Source organism: Metopolophium dirhodum, chromosome 3 (assembly GCF_019925205.1).
Source record: "Metopolophium dirhodum isolate CAU chromosome 3, ASM1992520v1, whole genome shotgun sequence".
NCBI classification, from domain to species: domain Eukaryota; kingdom Metazoa; phylum Arthropoda; class Insecta; order Hemiptera; family Aphididae; genus Metopolophium; species Metopolophium dirhodum.
The window spans coordinates 31956917-31984851 of record NC_083562.1 but is presented as its reverse complement, the minus strand read 5'-3'; the positions used below and the strand labels follow the sequence as shown (position 1 = coordinate 31984851).

Sequence of the window (27935 nt, the reverse complement as noted above, 5' to 3'; positions counted from 1 at the left end):
CAAAAGGTTAGTTCAAAATCAAATCACTAAAAAAAAAAAAACGTTAAATGAGAAAATATAGTCTGTGTCAACACTAGATCAGCGTCAATATGTAATAATGTAACAGGTTATAACTACGTCATATTTTATTGAATTGTGAATATCGTTTGAATATAAATGACATTTATTTCTCTGCGAGAGTCAAAAAACATAATATTGATTTAAAATAGGTGGGTAAATGGATGTCGATCCGCTGTACAGTAGGTTACAAGTGGGTCACTGTTTAATGGATGGTATAAAATTTTAATTCAATGATATAATACCATTGTATACGGAAAACGATTTTGAGCGGTGATGGTTTGTTAGTGTGGATATTTGTCAAAAATAATTCATAGTTTTTTTTATAATTTGTTCTTTACAAACAAGTTCATTTACTATTATTATTAATTGTCTCTATATTTTAAAGCAATGGGTAGTAGCACTGTTGTAGTTTACGGATGGAACGTGGGAAATCCACAATGAGTGTTCAAGCTAGAGGAAACCATGTGTTCGTCGAGACGGAGAATTATAATGGCCGATAAAAATATTCATTATTGTCAATTAGAAAAGTGGAGTTTTACAACGTAGATACTTATGTCGTATTTTTGTCAACACTTTGAACACATAATTACAAACTTAATTGGAAAATGGCGACACCTAAAAACAATAAAACTAGGAATCACTAAATAAAGTAGTAAATGATAATAGCTTTTTCCATTAACAGCAAACATTTTATATCCGTGAAAAGTTAATAAGATTTTAATGGTCATAAATATAATGAAAACGAAACAAAATAATCGAATTCAAACCGATAAACAAATTATTATTTTAATTGTTCGCTCTCGAAATAATAAACAGCATTAATAATACAATATTTGCAACGTATTTACTACTGTTCAGGTAGTGATTAACCATTTACATTTTTTTTTTTTTTTTAAGCTTCGGCAACTATGGCCATTAGCTGTAGTGGTTTGTTTGTGGGTTGTTAGTGTCGGTAGGGGAAGGAACACGTGTGTGTTGGGTTTGGCAGAATTTTTGATTGGGCACCCGTAGGTATCTACCATGCCCGGGTGGGGGATGGCGGCACTTGTTCTCCGGACACCGTGACTTGCACGGAGAAAAATGCCGCCCGGTGGTCGAGGATCGAACTCGGACCGGCTGTGCCGAATCCGTCGCGTTAGACCGCTCGGCCACCTCGTCCCCCGATTTACATTTTATACACAATATACGATGATAAGTTCGTCGAATAAAAATATTAGTAAAACAATGAACTTTGCAGTACACCTAATTATTGTAAAATATTGATAAACAACTTCACGGTTTACATTAAAAGTTGGCGTACCTACATTTATTATTTATTCAAAGGATAACGACTTAAGGTTGATTATTTACAAATAATTAAGAACCTAAATAAGGTATATTATTATATTATATTATGTAGAACATCACTGAATGGTGTTTAACACAAACAATAACTGCAAAGCTGCAGCAGGGCACACGTAGTTATACAGGTTGATTCAGCGAGCATGCTCAACACTTCTTTTTCCCTTAATAATATGCATTTATTCTAATTTGGATTTCTGTAATATTATATTAAGTATAATACTTCGATGGATCAAGTTTTTTTTAAAGCTTAGATTATTGTTTACCGTTTAAGAAGTGCATACTGCACGGCTGCGCCGATACATACTTATTTTTTTTTATGAGAACCACGTATGTAAGCTAACCAGTAACCACCCAAAGTAAACCGTGGTGCACACTTTTTTATTCGAGCATTTTGTTGCATCTAAATCAGAATCCTAACAAATAGCTTCTGACTTATTATAATAGATGTATAATATACTATATTACGATAGTTAGACCATATCATGAGAAGAGAGGAGAATGAAACAGCACTGATTATTTATAATGGTCAGACGAGGAACCCTAGCGCTTGTGCTTTCGAAAGCTTAAACTAACTAAGTGATTGAACTGTAAAGTAATTTTCTCTACCCCCTCTCTGGCTCTCTCTCTCTCTATCTTTGGCAGCCGATTTCGGAAGTCACGTGGCGATATCCCAACTGTTATAACGGTCTGAGAGCTATATATATATATGCACACACCCGTAGCTTAATGAACACGACTACTATTCGTTCTTACGGTAGGAAGAAGGTGGCAACACCGTGATAACCGTTTAAGCGAATTTCCAATGTTAGTTTGTTGGTCTAAAACAAATTCACTTTCGCTAGGCGGCCAAATAGGTAGCTCATCAGGAATGCGTGTCTGTCAATACTCTGCATTATAATATTATAAAGACCGACCTGAAATCATGTGTATACGTGTCAGTTACGCGTATAGACCCCAGGAATGAAAAAAAATTGGCTTGTATGTAGGTTGGTGGTGGGGTAGGAGAGTTGTAAAACCGATCGTTGTTTTGAAAAAATTGGTAGACCAATAGACCATAATGTATACGTATATAAAATATTGTTGGTAGCTTCTATTATTATATACCACTGACTATAATATGTGTTCAATTACTTAAACCATTTTCATATTAATTAACTGAACTATAGAAAGATGTATATTTAAAAATTTTAAATATAGTTTATTCATCACCCCAAAGCTCATGCATAACATCGCATATCTACAATTCCCTAATCAGTTAACCGATAATTAAAAAAGCTGCACAAGAATAGATCGAGAAGATCGTCATAGGTATTATTTAAATACACTTGAACAGCAAGTAGTAGTTATAGAACTGCAGTTGCAATAGTTATTGTAACTTGTATAATTATTTATTTATTATTTATTTAATATATGTATATTTTTTATAATAGTATATTCAGTGGGAGTGGGGGGTACAACGCAATACACTCATTATTCCAAAAATACCCATGTTTGGAAATATTTATATATATATTTTTTACATGATTTTAAGTTGTTAAAAACCACATTGTTAAAAAAATATATATATATTTTTATCGTTATCATTTTTTAACTTTTTTTAATTTTTTAGTGATACCGTCTATTTTTAATTCTTTACTCCATGTATTTTTCGGTACATACGTCATACAAATTTAATTCTGGAGGAGTATAGTTCATGATATTTTATAAGTAGGTATTTAAAGTTTAGATGATCGGAATGAAGTGGTACCCCACCAATTGTTGGTTCACTACTTCACTCATCAAAACTTTAAAGACTTATAAGTTATAATTAATAAACTACATGTCAAAATTTGATTTTGAATACTCTGAATAATATTCTGCTTAGGAATATGAAATTGAAAATGTCTTATTTATAACTTATATGGATATTATATACGTCTCTATTGATACTATTCAAATAATATAAAAAGTAAGCACTCATTATTTATGCCTATTAATATTATTAGTATATTAGATATTTTGTTGTAAATTATAATTAGGTAGATACACCAATATCCAATGACCGTTTCATGAAAAGTTACTCTCATGGTTACATGGGTGTTGTAAATTTAAAAATATTCCATAAAGTGCAAAATACTAAGGTTTTCAATTCGCGAATTGGATACAATTTGTGACCTTTACATGAAAATAAAAACGTCCTACACGTTATGATTGAAGTTTATAAAATAGAAATCCATTTCATGAAAAGTTCAATGACACTATGCATGGATATACAGTGAAACCTTTATTAATGGACACCTCTAAAAAGTGGACACTTTTAAATTCTCCGGTAAAAATACGATTGCAATAATATTATGGATGTTATAATGTAATAGTGGCCGTGGAAATTACAAAATGTAGAATAAGTTACTTTCCATTAGTAAGGGCCGTCGATCTATCGAAACTAGGTACCTGATGCAATTAATTCACCATCGACCTGGATGACTGGACGCCTTAAATCAATTTATTTGTATAAAATATTCAGTATTAATTTTAAAAATGTTAACGCTACATTAAAATAATATAAAATAGTAAATAAATTATTAGTTATTACGTCGATATTTATTATTCCTATCATCCAACTGTGGTCAAATGTTGAGTGTTTTAGAGCTTCTCGAATTATTAGGTAATTGTAATAAAATGTTTTAAAAGGTAGCTTCTAAAGCTCACCTGCCCCTCCCAAATCTCGTACACGGCGGTAACTCGAAGACGTCGGTAAAAATAATAATCAAGTTTTTTTTAAATATTTTTTCACCAATGTTTATTATGTCCTCCCCTACACTCCTAACCTAATACCCCACCAAAAGTTATGAGGTCGCAACGACAAACAAACTCATCCCAAACCCTGGCTAACATGTCGGGTGTATTGGTGAAACTATAACCCGACGGTCCTTTAGACCCTTTCTCTCTTGATAGTCCTCTCATTAACTTCAAGAGTTGTTGGCAGAGGTGGAAAAACTAGAGATGACTCGCTTGGTTCATTTAAGAACTAACGGTGTCGCATTATTTAGGCGTAGTAATTACGTATTTTAATGCAACTACATTTTAATCCATACAATTTAAAATTGCATTTTAATATTTAATGATTTTTTTTGAAACCAGGACGTTATTCATGGAACGCTCTATATCAGTCATATCACCGTAATTGCATATTATGCCACTTACCCGGCCAAAGGCCCGTTGCACCTGCATCGTCCTGGGACTGTCCTGGAGGTTGTGCAGCCCGAGCATTTGACTATTCTTGGCCAGCGCGTCGATGGCCGATTGCTGCTGCCGGATCCTCTTGGCGGTCGTCCGAAATGAGTTGCGCAACTTGCTCTTGAACCCCGCTCCGACACCGCCTCCACTACCTCCACCGCTTCCTCCAAAGACGCGGTGCACGCCCCTCTCAGCCGCCGTCGACGCCACCGCGCTGTTCGACCTGCCGTGCTGCTGACGCTGCTGGAGTGCCGTCTGCTCTTTGGCGGACTTTGTGGTGGAATTCATCGCAGTTTCCTGTAGACGACGAGGCTGAGGATCTATTTGCGGCATGCTCGCGTGCCTCGTGTTCCCGACGAACTTTTCTGGTGGCGATCGACGTTTGTTCGTCGGATCGACCAAAGCCATTGCGGTAGCAGGTACGGTGTTCGCCGCGGTGACCGTCACGGTGGCGGGTTCGATGTCCGCCGCGGTGGCGACTCTCACCGGAGTGGTGACTGCCGGAGTGGACATATCCGGCCGGAACTGTAGCTGCTGCAGCCAAGATGAACGATCGTCGTTACCGGAAGTGTCCTCCGCGTTTATACACTGTATACAGCTTACCACCGCCGGCGATTGTGCGTATATAATGTTATCCGCGGTCAACGGCGCAGTCGATCATCTGCCAACAAAGAACATTAATTTGATATTATTATAATATATATATTTTATTTTACTTGAACCGGAAAAATCATTTTTATGGGGAAAATCGTACCACTCCTCCACCGTCAACCACCAATTATAACACACGATTTATTTGTTTACCACTCACAATGGTCAGCACTCTACGACACACATCTGTAAGGTAACAACTAACTCAAAGTTACAAATCGGAATGATTAACTGACAAAATTAACAATTAGTGATAAGTGATAACAGACATTGTTGTGGGGAGTAGAAAAACAACGAACATATTCATCAATAATAATAAATTGTCGTCTTCTAACCAATTGTAAGCCAATACTTTGCCAATACTTTGTCAGCCAATCAAACAATCAACTTCATTATTATTTATCAATTAATATTGTTTTTCTACTAGAAATTTTTTAGTAGTAAACAAAATGTTAACATACATTATATTGAACTTTAATTCCGGGACAATTGGTACACTTATGGGGACAATGTGACACTTTATTTAAAATCAGTAGAGTTTCGTCCAAACCGGGACGTATGGGAACTCTATTCTAGAGTAGGTATCAATTCGTCACCACATATTTTCGGATCAGAGCAATAAATGTAGGTACCTATTGATTTTCCAATGATGTAATGTTTTTTTTTTATATTTATTTTCATTTTTGTGTCTGTACCTATGTACAATGTACACGCATTGTAAAGTAAAAAAAAACGCATTGAATTTCAACTTCAATGGTGGTTTCTGAAAGCAAATTCGATCTAGTTGTTTAGTTAGTAGTAGGTATAAGGAGGCAGTGGCATGCTGAACAGCTATTTTTTGAGGCAATTGCCTCAGGGAAAATACGGATTGGTGGGTTACTAGATGTGCAACTGGGCACTAGTTTGATCGTACATTTTAAATATCATATAAATGTATACAATTTGTTACAAAAAAAATAGTGAAAAACCTGATGGTGGTAGAGTGGGTGGTGTAATTGTATAGTTTGTCTCAGGTCTGAAAAATGTTCTGCACGCCACTGTAAGGAGGTCAAAAATGAAAATTTTCAGTACTTTAAAAAGTTAATAGCACTAAAAAAATGGCAAAAACGGGAATTTAAGTCATATCCTATCATCAGTTTTGGACAACATATCGATTTTATTTGTTTTGTTGTAATTCAAATAAAGACTTGAATTTTTTACCAAATATTCGTACTTTGCTAAACATGACATGATTTTCAAACATTTTCGGATTTTTTGTGCAGTTTATAGATATTTTAGTTTTTTTCAAATTAAGTACTATACAATTTTCGTCATTGCGTAAACAATTTAGAATTAAATTCAAGGTTCCCCATAATGTTCATAAAAATACTTATGCACGATTCAATTTTTTCTTAAGAGTTTAAAATTCAAATGTTGAGAAAATCACAAGGTACGCTGAAAACCTACTGTACAGTTATCAAACTAGCTCAAATTTCACTCTGATAGGTATTATGTCTAAATAATATTATATGCTATAATACTATGTACTGTATATTGTATATATTTAAGTACTCCTATATCGGCGATAGTGATAACAATAACGAAAATGTTAATTGCGTTTATTTATAATAGCTATCACTGTGTATGACGTGTGTTAAATCATGTTTCTAGTGTGTACCTATATATTATGGGTTATAATATTTACTATTTGTTTTTTTTTTCATTAAATAGACACGTATAACATATGAGTTTGGCTAAAAAGTACTAAAACTTGCAGCGTCGGACACTTTTGATGGTCCCCCGTGACTGTCTGTTTTATTATATACTATGCGTGCAGGGTTCACTGCATGAATGAAAATAATACGTCGACGGACATGCAGTAAACTGCGCGACGTCTCCGCGCGGATGTTATATTATTATTGTGGTGCAAGACGCGTGCTAGAGAGAGAGAGAGAGAACGATAAAAACAGAATCACAACAGAGGGAAAATAAACGTCACCAGACCGAGATCGATATTCGCAATTGGGTTGCGACTAGAACGAGTATATATATTATATAGTATGCATATATATTTATATTATATAATAATATAATAATAGCCGTTTGCGCCGTGAGACAATCGCCTCGTGCGGCGCCGTTATTATACTTACGAACTTTGCGATATATTTATATGAATATAATATACTTGGCGACAGTACATCAGCTGTAAGCTGTAAATGCGAGACAAGCATGGTGGTCATCGTTGTATTATAGTCGTGATAATTTTTGAAAAATGTTAAAATGTTATAATGTATTGAAATACAAATGATTATAGATTCTGGCATTCTACAGAATTATTCAACTTTGTGTGCTATGGTAATATTAATAGTCCCAGTTCACGTAGTATTTATATAAAATAATATAAGCATATATATTTGTCGAAAATATTTCAAATATAGGTGTTTAAATACAATAATACATTCGAAAGGTATTTTCAATATTTTTAAATAAGTACTTAAATTCTTTTTCTAGATTTTCTGGCCGTGTAAAATACTTTATTCTTGGGTCTAATTTTTCCTTTTTATTTATATTGTTCGTTGAGAGAAATTTGTGTAGGTTCCAATATTGTTATTGTACCCAATATTGTTATTGTATTGGCGCCCGTGCCATGCTTACATAAATTTATTTAAATTATAATTATTTTTTTTTATATTACAACGATATAAGTAAAACCTACTCAAAATAAGCATTCTGCACAAACCACAAGAATTATATTTCAGGTATAATATAAGTATCAATAATAATATTTAATTACTATATAGTAGGAAATAATTTCAAAGTTATAAATTAAATCCTGTGCTATGTATCACTAACGGTGGCTTCTTAATCGTGTAACTATACAATTGCTAACAGTGTGTGGTAGTGGGGATAACGGCATAACGTTGACTCGTTGCGTACATATGAGACATGATATGACATGATCGCAGTCGCCACTGTAAAGTTATGATCGATGGCGTTAGGTGTGAACATTTTTCAGAGTTATTGCCCTCATACACAAACATTACACATAGTTAAAATGCAAATAAATATATATTTTTACAAATACGACTATGGTCAGACCCAACTACGAAAATCAGAACCGTGTTAAGGGGGTGGCAAATGGAGCAAGTGCCCTAGGGCGGCCAAACTTATAACATTTTAAAGGGCGGCAAATATTTAAATATGTATGTTTATTAGGGGCGCCAAATATTACTGCCCTGAGGCACCAATGAGAGTAAGCACGGCATTGACGAAAATCAATTACCTAATTATAATAATTGCATTTCTAACCTGGACACTAAATATTGAAGAAAACATTTATAAATTTCACTCGGTGATTTGCTACCACAGTAATTCAATGACGTCGGTCCATTACAAAAGTGTAATTCGTCAAAGTAATAGATTATAGGTGTCAGATGCAATGATACAAAAATGTACTATGGCCTCGTGGTGCTAAAAATTTTTACATTACCGTAAAAAACTCAAAAAGTTGTGATATCGCAAAGAGGGGCTAAGTAATTAGCATAGAAGTTGTTTATGACTGTTTGTATTTAATTATGTGTTGAATGAATACAAATAATTTGACTTCCGTAGTAGCTTGACGGCTACTCATAGTATGTACTTAAATAATGTTATGTAATAATATGTTAATATATAAAAATGTAAAATGGGGATGTAAATATTCATGTCGGCTTTGTATCTTTATTTAGTAAAAATCAATGGCCGCAGGCTAATTTAAATTATTTGTATAAAAATATCTCACTTCATCAAATACAAACAATTTCTATACCTACTAATGAATTTAAGAAATTACTTAGCTCCTTTTTGATATCACCACTTTTTTGACTTGAGTTTTTTTTTTTCTTAGCGAGGTTTTTACATGTAGTTGGCGGAGTGTTTTTGTTCGGATATAAAAATAAGTATTCAATTACCTATTTAACAAGTATGAATAAAGTATTTATTTATATTATTGTCTCTATGTTTGTACATACAACATAAAGTATAATATTAAACAGTATTTAGTAAAATTCTTATTATTCAGATATAGTCAGATGATCTTTAATATAAATTTAAACAATTTAAATAATAAATATCAATTTCTTTATTTTTTAAATCATCATAATTTCCTATAATATGAAAATCAATTATCGTAAATTATCCTTTGTACCTATATAAAGCTTATAACACCTAACACGGCAACTAGGTTACCAAAATTTTCAAAAAAAATCACCTGCTCAACGATTCATGCTAAACAATAGAGGTTCTCGTTTAAAAAAATAAGTCTGTGAACTACAAAACACTCTTAAAATGCACCACAAAACTCTGTAGTACTTGAAAATATATGATCCTTAATTAAAGGACGCCACACCAGTATTTGTCGTATTCGTCTTATAAGTGCGCGTAACACGGCAAATTCGGGTTCAGCGAAACCAATTTTGTGTTGTCAGCTTTAATATTAGAGTGAATTTCATCGTCAGGCTTATAGGTAAGAACGCATTATCTGTGTTAAAATAAGCTGTGTCTTGTTAGTTTATGATTCATCAATTCTTAAGTGAGTTAGGTAACTATGTAAGATAGCAATTATAAAATGCTCACAACTTGCTTAGAAATTAAAATATTGTAAACATTTTACATGAAAACAAAGATAATATGTTCTCATCTTTTAAATATTATTCTTAAATAATAGTTAAATTCACGCTTGTCGCCAATGTTAAAACTGATGAAGCTAAACTTGAACTGCCGAAAGTACATTTTCTAACGTCCGTATCCACAACCTTCATCATCAACTTTTTGAACCTAGTTTGCGATTCGGGGGCCGAGAAACTGTTTCTCACACTGTACATTTTTCGACAATATTCAGGCTGTTCCCATGTCAAACAGTTTTTGAGTAAGTGAAAACCAATTAGTACCTATTAAATATTCACAATAAAAGTATTATTGTACCCGTTGCTCGAAGTACACTCGAAAGACCAATTTTACAACAATCCACACACATAATTTTATATAATTTTATCGAAGTATAAGGACTTTTCTTTAAGTACTGTCGTTCCTCCACCTCAAATCTCTCCACTCTACTATCAAATGGACGAAAAATGACGAACCACGGCTCTAAAGTCATCTACATTGACCGTTATTAAAGCATGGAATTTGTAGCTATACAGAAATAAAATGTCCAGATTGGAATAGGTACTTAAAAACTGTGGGTTTCAAATTTCAAGTTTGATTTTAAGGTACTTATCGTTTTAATAATTTACCTACTGTAAATTAAAGTAAATACTTTATTAAAGGATATAAAATGGGAGTATAGTAAGCATGTTTGGTGAGTTACACTGTATATTATAATATTATAACAATATGTTTCCGGGCTTTCGAGTCAGCGACGAGAGCGTGCGACGGACGCTTGCGCGTTGGATGTTTTGAATCCCGCTAAATTATTAATAACTCGGCCGTATAGATAGGTACACATCATCGTGCCCGGTTGATATATTATTATGATGTGGTACGAGAGGACATTACATATTTACATAACAATTTAAAATAATGTATAGGTACCGAATAATTATAACTTATAAGGCTGCGATTAAAAAAATCTAAAAAGAAAATGCATTAAATATCTTAAGACATTATGCGTTTAAAAATATATTTCTTACTGATATTCTTTTCTGATGGCACTTTAAATTGATTGAAATAGAAGTATTGTTATCGCCTCTTTAATTTAATTTTTATTAATATTTGAAAACTGTGGTTGACGAGTGTAGCATAGGTATCTACACGTTCAATACTATATCTGACCCGACAATTATCGTGTACCTACCCCAGCCAATATGCTGCATTTATTGCAACAATAAATGTTATACTACAGCTGTAGTAAATTGTAGTAAACTAATTTACAATCACTTAAAAAAAAAAAATTGTATAATAACTATACAAATGCACTTAAAATTTGAATTTTTCAAAAAATCCAAACATATTATTTGCTTATGGAGCTATATATGCACGTTACAAACAACCAGTAATAAAAATTACATTTCATCTAAATCCTAGCTCTGATAAAAATTCATAAATAGCTTGTTGTACACAGCTGTAGTTGCAATCAAGAATTTTTCAATGGGTGGGCGAATATTTATTTTTTATATATATATACATACATGTAGATGTTTAACAGAAAATTGATAGGTTACTAAAACTGAAATAACTATAAATATTTTTTCAATTTAAAATATTATAATAAATATAATATAATAATATTAAGCACGATTTAAAGTCAGGTTATCGCGAGGTTTCATAATACATATATGTATAATACATAATATACATATATATACACATATCGATTGGGGGCGTTCAAACACAGACAGGCGTTCAAACAACGATTTACGACTAATGCGTGTCACCACTGAATTAAAATAAGTATTATAATAATAATAATCATACGCAGGTGTTTTATTAAACGAGCGACTTGTACGCGAGATAAAATATAGTTAAAGCAATTATAAACAGACATTTATGTGCGCCATATAATAATTTATAACACAGCGCTGTTACTCTCTCTGCAGCGTCGGTTGTATATAAACTTACCCACTCTCCAAATACATACAGTATGAATTGTGACGACCCACCAAGCATGCTCGCCCCACATTTTTTTTCATTAAATAATAAATTCATTTGAATTCTTATTTTTGGGATTTTTCGAGTATACGTAAGGATCATATTTGCCAATGGATTATATTTTGTGCTATTTAAAGAGTGTCCTGGCCTCTAGGACATACTTGTTTGTATAAATGAGGACCTACTATATCCTTTTTTATTATAAATTGTAAAGGATACGATTTTTTGAATAATTCTATGAAAATCTTATTCGAACTATAACAGTTTCAGAATAATTAAGCTGATAGTACTATAGATAACATTATATGATAACAGGTTAAGCAGACGTGGAGAGGGGGCTTTTACCATTTGAAAACTAAAATGGAAATATTAATTTATTACGATTACTTTTGCAGTAATTTTATAGTAAAAAATTATTGTTTTCATTCGAAAAATAATAAGTTTACATTACCACATAACACTCCTTACATAAATGGCTATAGAAAATCTAAGTATCCAAAAAGTTGTTTCTATACTTAAAAATTAAAAAAATCAGAATTTTAAGAAACGCATTATTCATGTATAAAGGGAGGGGGTGGTGTTAGAATACTTGGTGAACCACTCAGTATTTATATTATAATATTATCCTCTACTCGCGCCTTCTGAAGTCAATAAACTTAAGAATCACTTTTCAAAAAGAATAAAAGACACTCGTTAAGAAAATTATTGACTGCGGTACAATCACGCACACCGTATATATATTATAATATGTGACATACATGCATGTGTGTATATTTTTATCGCCTTTATAATAACATAATTTCATAAGATATTATATTCGTGCGTAAACACTGCGGATTTTATAGATTTCGAAAAACTTAAAAATAATGTCAACATTAAACGTCAAAAATTAACACACGACGGAGCTGTAAATGTGTGCCGAGCAAAACACTAGAACAATGTGTTATGTCAAGTTTAAAATTTAAATGCGTCGAATTTGCTGACTCACATTTTTGGCACTGAATCAACGGTTTGTCTCGTCGGATCACGCATACGCAATCAGCCTATTGCTTATATAATATAGGTGGTAGTTCATTTAAGCGTCCACAATCATTATTTCAAAATCCTTTGACTTAACTTATTTGAAAATATTTTATTTTATACATGATTCTTGCAAAACAACTTTTTATATCGTTATCATTTTTTTTAAGTTTTATTTTTTTTTTTGATCGACTAAGGGCCGTTTTTACAATGTCCGGTTAAAGTTAACCGATACTTAACTGACCGAATTTTGCCGGTAATAAAATCTGTTATCAGTCGGTTAGCGTTAACTGACAGTTTACCGGACATTGTAAGAACGGCCCTAAATATTATATTTTTTATTTCGTATTTCAGAACAGTATATCTTTTGGACTATTTCGATAAATAAAAATTGAATTTTGAACAAGTGATTTACCAATTTAATTAGTTATAATTATTTTAAGTTTAGATAAATGAAGTAATGGACTAACATTTTGCGAGAATAACCCTGTCCCTGTGCGTTATTGTACCACCTACTCAAAATATCCAAACTTATATAAGTTATAACTCAGTGCCTATAAGTATATACGTATAACCAATTAATAACTCGTTAGATATTTGATTTTTATGCGTCCTATAAAGAAATTCAAAAAATATTCTGCCTTAGGATATGAAATTAAAAACGTATGTTGTTGAAAAAAATGTAAAATACCATAACAATTTTCCATGTTAAAAATGACTTAAGTATCTAACTACTTAAAAAACACTCATAAAACTGATAATGTTAATAAAACTATTTATTGATTTTAAAATTTAAAAAATAAAATTTATAAACATAAGTAATTTTAATTTAATTTCAAAACTGGTTTTAATCTAGAAAACAGTTACAATTTTACGTTTTAAGTATTTTTGTAATAGGTAGACAAAATTAAATTAAGTTTAAAGGTAATATTCATTCCCGTTAATTTTGAGGAGTTGTGTTGCTTTATTAATAATACATTTATAATACTATTAGGTACTATTTCAATCACAGTTTTTTTTAATTTGTGAAAATATAAAAATATTATAATAACAAATAATTTACTCGTCATTTTTCTCAATTATTCAAAAAACATTAAAAAATAACCGTAAAAGTCACAAAATTTACCTAAAAACAAAAAATACACTAAAAATTAAAAAAACAAATGCAAAATAAAAATTAGTTACATAACCAATGGTAACCAACAATACTAATTTCTACTAATTATTTCTCCTATGACCAATAGCAACCATTTATAAACAACAATTTACATCGAAAATCACAAAATCTCTGTTTGAGCACCTCTCCAGTTTGGGCCTACTGGGACCAATTGTGAATCTAAACTATTCAAGGACCCACTCAAGCATACACAAACATTTCATCAAAATCGGTGCAGCCTATGGTGCAGCTGTTTAGGAGGATGTTGAATACGGGAAAAATATATATATAAAGATAAAATATTTTTATACATTTATCTATTAATATTTTTTCTATTATTATATTATTACTATTTCTTATTCAATAATTCTCCATTTCGCCTATGAACACACCACTGTTGTTATGTAATCGATCGTACAACCTTAACTTGTTAACTAACAAACACCAACAGTAACAATAATATAGTAGGTAGTTATTGGTAAATTAAATAATTATTTTACTTGCCAATCAATGGTTATAATGTGTGGTTAGATGCGTTTTTTGGAACATCAGTCGGAGAAACAGTTATCAAGAAGACAGTAATTGTAATAATTATCAACAAATAGTGATTTTCTATGATCATTGATAATACAATAATACCGGTAAATGGTAATTGTCTGCAATGTATTTAAATTATGTGTGGTACCTATAGTTATTATGACAGTGGACTTCACACAGTTCGAAATATTAATTTTATTATAAAATTGAATTTACTAAGAAAATTATAATAATTTAAAACATAAAATTCCATTAACTTTAAATTTTAAATTTTAACTTGGGTAAAAATTTAAATTTATATCAAACATTATAAACGCCTCGCAAAAATTACGTCGCACATAAATATAATACATTTGGGTACCAACATCAAAACACCATCGAATCCATTATTTTACCAGGAGCGATTGACGTGTACTTTCTGTATACACTGTAACGTTAATCTATTAATAATATTATTTTATTTTTATAATATCGTATTTTATTTTCTGCTGCTCAAAACTCTTAAAATATTTCATACTAACCGTATATATTTGCGTCTAATTTCGTGACAAAAATACCACGAAGTCGTCTACGGAGAGTCTTACAACATGACTGAAAATCAATATTTTTTTTCGCATCTGAGGTGACTTCAAAAGTTCTGTCTTTAAGCTCAGTATTGCAAAACCACAGGCTATGTCAAGATGACAAATCTCATTTTAACGACACTAGAACATACGTAAAAATGATGATAAGTTATACTTATTTTAAAATTAAATTCCTCTGATAATATTATCAGACGTGTTATAAAATGCTGCGAGCAAAGTGAGTAATATATGGCTGCTGTATTGCTATGACAACAAACACCTCAACTTTTATTTTAAACAAAATAACCATGTAGTTTTTAAATAAATATATTTGTTTAGATAATATTACTCAGGACTTGCGCTAAGGTGCGGTTCTAAATCTAAATGAGCAGGACACAAAACATATTATTAAGAGTTAGTTATGTTTTTTTGTAAAGTATATGAATGATTTATATTTTCCAAAATGTTATGTGATTATTATTTGTTATGTACAATGATAATAATATACATACAGACGGTAATTATATATATATTTTTTTAAATTCATATTTTCTTTTTAAACTCAAATTTTAAGTTTAATATTATTTATAATTATTGTGTTTTCATGACATAAACATTTGATAGATTCACACGAAAAAGAAGATAAATTATACTCATTGTTATAATAATATTCGTACAATAATTTTGGGTAGTTACTAGTTACATTAAACTGAACAAATGTTATATGTATTTATATATTTTTCCGGTCATTAAAGGACTCTAGCCTTCATCGTTTGATGATAAAATAAGAAATTATTTCAACATACATAGTAATTAAAAATATCTATTAAAGGTTTTAAAAAAAAATAATATCATAAGTTTGTTGTCTTTGATAATAATTTCATTTTAGAATTCTAAAATAAATGTATATCACCAAATTTGGTGTATACTTTATTGTATGTTTGTATTTCCTTGTTTAAATAATTAGTTCTTCTAATAAGACTAATAACTAAATTTGCTAAGATTTCTCAATTCAAACAAATAACAATAATAATCAATGTGTTGAAATTTAAATTTTACGAAGTCATTATTACACTTTTTAACCTTTGAGTATTTTATACATACCTACTCGTACAACATACATTTTATAGTAATTATATATTTATATATTGGTACATATAATACGCTATTTGCTATTTTCTATTATAAATTGAATTATACATTAAAATATTTACCAGATTAATATTAGGTATAATATTATTATTTATACTTAAACAATCAGTTATATTGTTTTATTTCTTGTACCATATTTAAAAAAAATGTAAATCTACATCAAAATTGCCTACATGGAGCGCCGTGTTACTGCTAAACTATAATAAATAATAATATTATGTATCTACTAAATGAGTATTATAAACTATGCGTACGTTATTCTGATATCACTATTGTGGTTGTTATCGTTGTTCAGTGTTGATAATTGTTGGAACTATACACAAAACACTCTATATCATGTAGTTTATTAAGTAATATATTCACACTGTAGTACAGTAGACGCTGAGTACCTAAACATGTTTGTACTTCGTATCATTATACTTATTAGTTATTATTACATTATATTATATATCCAATCTTATTATTATTTACCTTTAGCTTCTGTATACCTGTGTACTTCAACAATAATATTGCCCAGCGTCTAAATAATTTGTTTTTATATAGTATAAGACTGTTTTAATCGTTGCATTTTTTTTTACAATTCATACAATAACTAATAACCAGGGATTGAAATCGATTTTAAAATTTTAAATATCGATAACTATTGTTAAAATACTTCTCCGGACCCACAATAATAAGGGAGGGAAACCAAATAATTCTGCTTGGCTAATCGATTCACCGCATTGGTGACTGATACGTGAAGTAGTCGAAACGTCGAGTACTTAACCGGCATTCGTCGAACTTGAGTAATAACCCGTACTAAGTACTTAATTTAGGTATAAGCAAATCAACAACTTCCGGATCGGCCAAACTATCACATATATTAGAAATACAACAAACTATACACTGCGACTGCATTCGAAAACACGCACTAGTGCAAGTCACGCGGCCACTAATGGATCCTCGTGTAAGTCGTCATCTTAATTTTTGATTATTAGCCCGCGAGCGGCCGAGGACGACTAGGTTTGAACCAGTGGTGCCATTAGGTTTTATAATAGTGGTACCAAAATGTAAGTAGGCCAATTTAATTTCATCGAGAGACCAATTTTTTTCTTCATAATAAATATTATAGTTAGGTACATCAGTACATGTATTACAGTACTGGCAGCATTACAGTTAAGTACCATACGGTTGAGTTTCTAATTGTATACCTAGTCGAATTGAGTTCAGCTATAAAGTATTAGTAAATTTACCTATTCTTGTTATATTATTATAATCGTTCATTTTTTCAATTTTCGTTACAGTCTAATCTAATCAGTTTAGTTATTATAGATGAAACTGTAATATCTTATCGACACAATGATACATAAAATTCGACTTATATTTAAAGTTTAATGTGCAGCTGTTTTGTATTATTCAGTAAAGTTATTCTATAATTCAATTTTATTTGAAATGTCCGAAATCAAAATCACGAAAATGTTAAGTGAAAAAGCAAAAGTTTTGTATGTAATAGACGGTTTCGAATTTCGTTTTCATAAAAAAACCTCGCAAATAATATTGACCGGTAATGTTGTACGTCAACTAAATGTTCTAGTTTCACAAAAATGAGTCGTGATAACAAATTTGTTAACAATGTTTAAAATCAACTATAAACTCATATTATATGCAAATAATTAAATTGTAATTTAATTTAAAGTTTCCCTGACGTATCCCATCTGAATTTATTGTTAATTTAAAGTAATAATATAAACGACGTATTTTTAATCATACCAATTACTGTCAAATGAAAACGCAGTAATTGACTGTCTTAAGTCTGTACAAATAAGAAGAGAAATACTATTTTATATTAATTAGGTTTATAACTGCCTATCGGTTATCATATTAGTATATATTATTATTACCTGATTTAGAACGATTGGCCCAAACGAAAAAAAATTTAAATGTTTTCCCTATATCAATATATTTACTATATGAATCATCAATATTGTATTAACTTATATTTTTTCAGTTAATTTTAAAATTATGATTGAGATAATCTATAAAAAAATTAACGATTTGCTGTGATCTGAGATACACTAAAATCGAGATACAACGATATAGCGGCGCCGTCTGTTTGTTAATTTTTTTGCCAGGCCATGTCGGATTACACACCTAGGTAGTTTATAATATATTATATTTATATAAAAGGATGTACGTTTGTACGGGGCTTATATAGTTTTTCGGAAACTACTAAACCAATTGGCACCAAATTGTTCACACATCATATTTCTTGATACTATGGAATGTTCTTTGCATCCCTTTTCAACTAGCTCACACATGAATTTCGTTTTGGCTAATGAAAATTAAATAATCGTTTTGTTTATATATAGAGTTGCCATTGGTTACAAAAAACACATTTATACAAATTTAAAAAAAATGGTTTAAGACTTAGTTACACGCAACCCGCGTCGCTATGGGATTTTTTTTTTTTTGATAAAAGAATTTAATTTTTTATTAATTATTTGAAAATGCAATGTCCGACATTTGTAGTGTCAAGCTAATATAGACTCAAAAACTATTTAACAGATTTTGACAAAAGTTTTGGAGATTGTTCTCAAATAGAGATATTAAAAAAGTGTAGGTAGTAATATGAACCACATATTTTTATGTTTGTTCATTATTTCCAGAGTGAAATAATATTATAATATTATTATTTTTTATTCGTTGCTATGGTGATAAACAAAGCGTTAGAAACTAAAATCCCATTTTTAGCAGTTTTTCGTAATTTGTCGGTAGTTTTTCCCGTACCATTAAATAAATATTGAGAAAATCGAAAAATGACCTTTCTAAAATACCATCTTGATTCAATTTGCTAAAATATAAGATACTATATGTTGAAAATTAAGAACTCATTCTGGTAGAACTTTTGTATACAGGATAAAAAAAAATAAATAAATAAACACCATTGTAAAACCACTAGCTTCCTCTCTCTGCTCAGAATCTAAAAACATATTCTATTATACTACAATATTATACTTATTTAATATTTTAACCACAATGATAATATACCTATATAGAAATAAATAAATTAGACAAATAAATAATAATTATATTTCAAACATACCTATGACTATACCCACTTCGTATAGGTATTTATATAGATTCTACAAGTAATATACATATTTTTAACTACAAAACGACTTATATTATATAATATAGTTATATCCACAGTTATCGGTGTTATTACCAAGGCTAGGGACTTTATGTAAGTACAGAAGTATTTTAGTCTAAGCTATACAGCTAATATAGTAACTTATATAATTCATATTATGTTATTTGTATTGTACTGAACCATAAAGTTAACCCTATTTTTTGCACTATAATATGGTTTGGACAACTATAAAATACACGTATATAATAGGTACAAGACGGCGAGGGAGAGATGATGTCACGGAAACGCACACGCACACCACACATACACGCACAATGCACATAGGTATAATAAATTATTATAGTAAGCAGGGTCAATCGACAAAATGTACGTGCCAAATATCCCATCGCTATATAGGTACCATCATCGTGGTATACAGGATGATTCAGCAAGCCGCACTCGGATAAAATTGTTTTATTATTAATGAAAAATTACTATATAATATAGATTTAATGAAAAACTGTTATGATTTAATTTGGACACCAAATTTTGAAGCCTATGAAATTAATTTATTAGTTATAAATTAGAATACTATAGCATTCACTTAAATCAAATCTACTACACTACGTTTGTTTATCATAATATTCAAACAGTTTTTCCATACAAGTGTGTGACCCACACGCAACATACCATATTTATGTACCACACAACCAATCCTATGTAGTACCAATGTTGTTACTTTTAATATTTTAGTGAATTCACTTATTATCAAACTTAAAATTAAGAACATTGCCTAGCTGGCTAGCTAGCTGTGTCGCTACGATGATTATTTTATGATATTTTAATTTTTATGTAAGTTATGACAAGTGACACAGTGTCAATTATTACAATTTAAAAATGCGTATAAATTGCATAGAAATTAAAATATTGTAAAAAAGTCAACGCAACGACACAAGTAATGTTCTTAACCTAAAGTTTGATAATAGGTGAATTCACTCTAATATTAAAAGTAACAACACAGGATTGGTTCTTCTAAACGTACATTTGCTATGTTCCTTGTAAGTCGGATAGAGGAAACAAATGATGTACTAAAATCCTCTTAATACACAAATTTAACAACTCAAAAACTACTTGTTCAAATTTTGATTTAGACACAATATTAAAAATCTTTAAAAAGTCTTTTTATCAATTTATAGGAAAAAAAATAATGGTTTGTACCTGAACACTGCTTTAATGGTACTTGTATAAAACCAAAGTATTTAAAAATATAGTCCTCAGGCGTAGGTACTGGAAAATTCCAAAAATCAGAATTTGAATAAATTTATTACAGAAGCAAATAACGGTTGTGGCATGCTTGGTGAAACACACTGTATATATATGGTCATCCGATATCTATTGAAGTGCTAGCTGCTAGAGACTAAAAATTTCACTCGTCCGTCGGTTTTTTTTATTCGGACATCGCGCAGAGAAAGGCGATAAACGCCCATGAGTAGGTACCTACATATTATGTACGTGATATTCGGTGACCAGTATGATCACTGATCATCAGTTTTCTAAAGTACTTGATTAAATGAATTTATTTATATTTATAGTAATTATTAAAATACTTTTTTAATTAGGTATTTTTGAATACTATATATTGGACGTATTTGTATTTGAAAATCCAATACTTTTCAAAATTCATAAGAAGTATTACCTAGTCACATTTTAGATTGTTATTTGATAATCGTTGCATAATTAGCTATTTTATTTATAACTAAAATCAAATTATTTAACATTTATTTATTTTACGTTTCATCAGCAACCATTAATGGTTTAATTGATATTAAAGCGTATTTTAGAATTTGAATATAACACTAAACATTTATTTCTTCGATTAATTAATATTTTTTTAGTATAAAGTAGTATGAAGTAGGTACCTAGTACAAAGTTCTAATAATAGATATTTAAATGTGTATTTAGATACAAAAAATTTATTACTGTAGGTATTATACTTAAACGAGTATAGTAACTACCAGTGGTTATCTCGATTGTATAAAATGTTTGGAAATTATATTGCAAACGTATAAATTAAGATCTATTTTTCAATATTTTATGTTGTTTTTTATTTTATTGAGAGAGAGTGAGACTGTGAGAGAAAGAGACATTGAAAGGAAACCTAAAAACCTGTTTTAAATAAATATGTGCACTTAAAATACAAATATAACAAAACATGCACTAACACGTAAAAAAAGGAACAAAAAGAAAATGTCTATGAACTCCTAAATCCTACTATCATAAAACGAATTTCTATATCACTTAGCTGTACGTTTTGAACAGTTATTTTATAACATGCTCCCTCAAATACAAGTCCCTGGACTTGTTATTACTCATTGACATAATATAAAAATTACAATAGAAATTTAGAATAAGTATTCAGTAAATAAATTATCCCTTCCAGTATCATTTTATTAAAATTCCACTTTCATAATGGATGGTCATATTTATTTATTTTTACGTTATATATTATGACGTCATTGTGTCTAGTATACAGATTTGTTATCTGTATTCGGTCAAAAAAGTTCATAAATAATATTTGAATACTGTCTGCCAAATTCGTGGGGAAATTATTGCTAGAAAGTTCTGAAGTAGGTATAGTAAATACGGAGTGGAAACGCTCTCTTTGGCGAATCATCGACGTAAACAAATTTTACTTGGTATCTTGTATAGAATGTAATACAATTTCAATTCTCGATACTCAAAACTACAAATTCCATTGAAGCAAATCACAACAGATAATATTATAACGCTGAAAAATTAAAAATGAATTCGTTGTAACTATTATAAGTCGTAAAGCTCGGCTTTGGGAAATGGGAGAATTATTGAGTACATACAAAAAGAAAAATTCATAATATAATACCTATAAAATAAAATACACTGAAAATTAATATGGTATGATAGTAACCAGTAACCACTCACCTTGTGTTAAAATGTCAAGTGAAAATACTAAACACTACAAATCTCAAGTATTAAAATAAAAATAACCCAACCATAAATATATCATGTTATAAAATTAAATCTCACTACAATATTATAATATCGTCGTAAAATCATAAATTCACCGTGAATAAAAATAACTTGCCAGTTCATGAACGTTAAACAATTAATATATTCGGGGTATTATTTATAATTAATAATTCATAAGAATATTTAATGGTATACATTGATATATTTATAAATACGAATATTAAAATGGTGTAATTCTGAGTTTCAAACTCGAAATTATTGTTCGTACATAATTCTTGAAATTTCAAATTAATTAACCTAAACACATAATATAGCCGCCTATAGGTAGGTAGGCACGTGTTAGCATATTACAACGTGAAACACGATTGTAAAATGTAAGCTACCCAATTAGAATTGTCCATATTTTTAACAGCAGATTATAAAAAGTGAAAAAAAAGCCTATAATAATATGTATGTTTATTATGTTTCTAAATATTATTTTATTTTGTTATAACCATAAACTTTGCTTTTTGTTCAGTAAATTGTCGAAATTTTTTGAGGAAATTCCATACGTTTTCTCTCCATAGTTTTTATGTAATTGATTTCCAGCCAATTCAATAAGTAGGTAGCTGGTAGATACTGACGTAATTAAATGGTCGGGCACTCCTATTCGAAAAATTGATAACAAACCAAACAAAAAGAACGCTTATCCTTGTAATACCAAATATACATTCTTCGCGCTGCTTAGAGAATCTAAAATGTATTGATTAAGTATAGTATTTATTACACTTTAATAACCCACGTATAGCATGTATAATGCATCTATCTAACTGCGCAGACGCTGTGTAAATTTCAATTTATGAACGATGAAAAAATCGCTTCACTATACTATCTAACTATGTATAGAATAATGACGTAATTTTTTCCATTGAAATGTTCTTGGTTAAAAATTCCAAACCAGCTCTTAACTTCATTAGATATATGAATATACCGGGTGATCCATTTAACGCAAAACGCTCATTATATCAGAAGCTATATGAACGTTTTTGGAAAAATATTTTTGAATATAATTTTAAAGTTAATAAATAACATTTTTATTATTTTTGAAATTTTAACTTTTCTAATGACAACACATTATATAATTATTAATTTATTATTCCAAAGCAGAATAAAGATAAAAACCAAATTTTGTACGAGTTATAGTTTATGAGTTATAACTTTAAATGCTTATGCTTTATAAATCATAACTAATATATTATTTGTCCAAAATGTAATCCGAATTATTATCAGGATATTTTCTGCTTCGGAACATACAATTTGAAATGTATGTTGTCGTTCAAAAAAGTAAAAATTATTACGATAAAAAAAGTAAAAATGTGGTTTTATAACAACTTAAAATTATGGAAAAAAAATATTTTCAAAAACGTTTGTATTTTCTGAAATAACTAGTGTCTTACGTAATGGATCACCCCATATATTATTTAGTGTGTGTGAATTGTGAATACTGCAACAGTGAACCATAACGATACTGATATTAATATTATTTTCCAAATTTTGTTTCGTTTAAAATATACAAATTAAATGTGAATTATAAGGTTTTAATAATATAACGGGTAGCATTAAATAGTGTTATATGTTAGAACAAAATCAGTAATTATTTTGATTGATATAAATATAATACGCCGACGCAAAGAAAGTCGATGATATTTTTTAACTCACAGTTAAGTTAAGTTAATTTTTTTTTTCCAATTAAGTTAGTAGATTAATGAAATTAATTAAGTTTCAAATCCAGTTTATAAATATCATTAATAATAACAGAGTTAATTTTCAGACAAACAAAAAATTTTTCATAAATTGGTGGTATTAAAATATAGGCAGTGGTGGATTTAACGGTCGTTTAGTTGACAAATTCCGACAGGGCCCTTGTTTTGTTCTGGGGGCCACTTAAATTACAGCGAAATGGTTTTATAAGTTTGTAACATTTGTCACGACTTCCGGTTAAGTTTTGTACGCGGCCACTCTTATATATAGTTTTGTCGATTATCGTTTCAATCTCAAATCCGCCACTGAATATAAGTAATAACTATCATATCACTTGGAGAAAAAAAAATTCAATATAATGAAAGTGAATGGAAAATATGATGGAATCGAAAATGAATGAAAATTCAAAATTGTGTTAACTGACATGATGTACTGACATTTTCTATTAACTAAGGGCATCGTCTTTCCGTCGTGTATTTGACAACGATCTTTGAACGGGAATTGAATATAATAATAATTATTGTTCTCTTATACCCCTGGTCTCCACCACAAAACTAAATTGTGCCCAAAATCACTATAAATTATAATTCAATTACATTTTTAAAAAAATAATAATAAGTAGGCACGGGTTTTTTTAAAAATTATATTGTGCAGTTATAATAATGACGTAACGTCATCGAAAATGAGAGTAGGAAGTATAATTTATTTTCTTTATTGTTCTGTAACCTTACCTATATAAAATATTAAAAACCGTAGCAAAAGTAAATATAAATACAAATTAGGTCTCAGATAATAGTTCTTAGCTCTATATATATACACGCGAGTTATTTATAAATATATTTAAGTTATGTATAAGTTATCCTTATCTCGTACTAGTGTATTACCAACTACGTCAAGCATTTCGTAGTTTTTTAATTGTTAATTACAATCGGGAATCCGAGTTATCTCGGTTTGGAAACGCTTAAGAAAATATGTAATTTCATACCAGAATTATTGTGGTGATTATAATTATCATTTACATAGGTAATGTATGTCTGTATATTATGATAATTATACATTATTATATATTGTTAGGTACTACTTATACTATTAAACTTGGCCACCATAATTTAATATCATCGATAATTATTTTCGTCATTTACGATGAGTAGAGCTTGTACTGTAGCTGGTACTTATAACCATAATTGCCTATACTGTTTTAATAATTATTCGTTGATTAAAAAATAATATATATTTTATACGATCATTATTCAATTAACTGATTTATTGACGGTAAGTGCTTAATATTATATTGTAAATGTGATTAAATCTAAATATATTAACTAATATTTGTACATAATATTAAACAATAATAATACATTATAATATAATGTAATATTATATAATTTATTAATGGTACCTATGTATTATTGGTGTGCGTAAATTTATACGTGACACGGTGATAAAAGCTGCTCATAAACTATAGCTGTATACCTAGTTATAATATCATAGTTGCACCGACCGAATCTTTAAATTATATATTTATATAATAATATTATAATATTACCTAAAATATGTGTATTGTGGAACAAGTAACAACGCTTATTTTATACAGTCCTTTCTTTTTCCGGGATACATATTATTACATACATATTTTATACAAAAATTATTATAATAATTAATAAAAGTATTGATTGCAATAGTTATTTTTACATAATAAAGAAATAATTCCCTTGTCAGCGCTTGAGTCACTTGGTAACAAGCTCATATTACTACAATACGACATTTTTGTAAAAAAATGATAGCATTTACTTAAATTAAATAACTTTTTAACTTCTTAGAAAACTTCTCTAGAAATTTCAATGCAGAATAATTGAATATTAAACATGTGTTTAATATTATCTATAATCAAATTTAGTTGAGTATGACAGTGGATCCCCGCAAAAGGTTTACACTCATCTATATACTTAAAATTCTTATAACTGATAACTTAGGTAGGTATAATAGTTAATACAGGTACAGGTTTGAAATTCGATTATTGTTTATTTAAATCCTCAGAAAAATACTCTACTCCGGAATACATGACATTTAAAATGTTTGGTCATGGTAATTGTTATTTAAAAAAGTAAAAACTGTTGTAATGACTTCAAATTATGTGAGAAAAAAATCGTTTTCAAAAACTTATAAATTAACCGAGAAAATTACTGTTTAGTGTTAAAATATAATCTAACCTTGTGTCATTATTTTACGCAATGCCCAATACTGCTCTGACGTGGCCGCAGAAGACGTGCATAGTTATACACTTTACAAGAACAATACGGTTAGAACAACAAAAAAAATCTGCGTGCAAGTCATCCCAGTACAATATAAAAACGTATCCGCCGCTCTCGCACGGGCTATCCTTTCTTGTATTATATCCTCATATAATAATATAATTGCATTGTTTCCCTCCTACTTTAACCTTCAGGTCGTCATCGTTTGATTATTAAAAAATTAATATTTTCTATATTATGCACCTGCAACCTATATAGCTATATAATATGTAGCATATACCTATTTATATGATATAATATGATCTCTAATAATTATTATGGCGTGAAAATATATACCTATTAGAGCCTGGATTTCAATGCAAAGTAAATTAGTTTCTAGGTGCTTTCTAGAAGAATGCATTCATTTAATTAATTTCATCAGATACTTCAAAGATGAAACTTTTATTTTGCATTTTCTTGCATTTGTTTACGTTCTTTCATTACTAGAGCAATTTATTAATTTTCAGTGCACATATTATTACGAGCTTTTAATGTAAAATATGTAGTTCATAATATTATACCAAGACATTTTGTTTTCATAATAATAACTGCTTTAACAGTTTTTAAGTATTATTCATTCATACTAAATGTAAATTGTTCTATAGTATATGAAAGCGATAACGTCTTTATCTATCTCTAGCAATTTCCAGATGTGATGTAGTCTTGTCGGTACTCAAAAAATGACCAACTAATTGGTCAGTTAGATATATATCGCAATTATATTATTTTATTTCTAGTATACTGTGTGCCTAAATTTAACCTTTAGTTTTTTTAGAGCATTTTTTTATAGTTTTTAGGGCATTTAAATTCATATAATTATTTATATATTATATATAGGGACTATGGCTATCCTGCATGGCGTTGTCCGTGACAAATTAGATGCCTTGAGAATTTATATACCTTCTTAATCTTTGTTAGGTAAATGTAAACCACACATATTCTTAACTCATCAATTTGGTTGGTTTTGACCAAATATAAAATACCGGTCTAAAATTATATTCAATTATAACTATTAATAACAATAATAACAAATTATTTTTTTTGAAACCAAGGGTAACGTTCTATACAACCGAAAAAATATTAATTTTACGTGAACCAACACATCTCAGCGTGAGGAGCCCCTATTTAAAATACAAATAAAAATAATTGGCTTCGAGGTGCACATCCTCGGGTTTAGGGATTACCTAATACCAATTATCAGAACCATGAGTGTGATAGATTTAGCCGTGGATCGCTTACACACACACAAACACATTTGCTTTTATTAATATACATACAATACTAGCTGAATTACACAGCTTCACCTGTATATAAAGAAATTGTACAACCTATATTGAATTTAACTATTTTATTTATGTGTTATTTTAATTATTAACATGGTTTTTTAATTACTTCGTACGCTTTGAGTTTGTAATTACTTATTTGCATATAATTATTAGAAATTTAATCGTTAGTTTCTAAAATGTAATATATTCTGTTTCGTT

General features: G+C 29.6%; 1 protein-coding gene across 4 annotated transcripts in view; it reads right to left on the bottom strand.

The window, feature by feature from the left end:
- The window catches only part of LOC132941555 (uncharacterized), a 69862-nt gene that overhangs the window by 14810 nt on the left and 27117 nt on the right, over nt 1-27935 (bottom strand). For 2 of the 4 annotated variants that reach the window (XM_061009655.1, XM_061009656.1), the window contains exons 2-3: nt 15112-15294; nt 4588-5281 (exon numbers count right to left, since the gene is read on the bottom strand). In XM_061009655.1, coding sequence (XP_060865638.1) covers nt 4588-5133 — 546 coding nt within the window. In that variant the 5' untranslated portion in view covers nt 5134-5281; nt 15112-15294. The remainder of the gene's footprint in view (nt 1-4587; nt 5282-15111; nt 15295-27935) is intronic. The other 2 variants (XM_061009657.1, XM_061009658.1) reach the window with 1 other exon arrangement.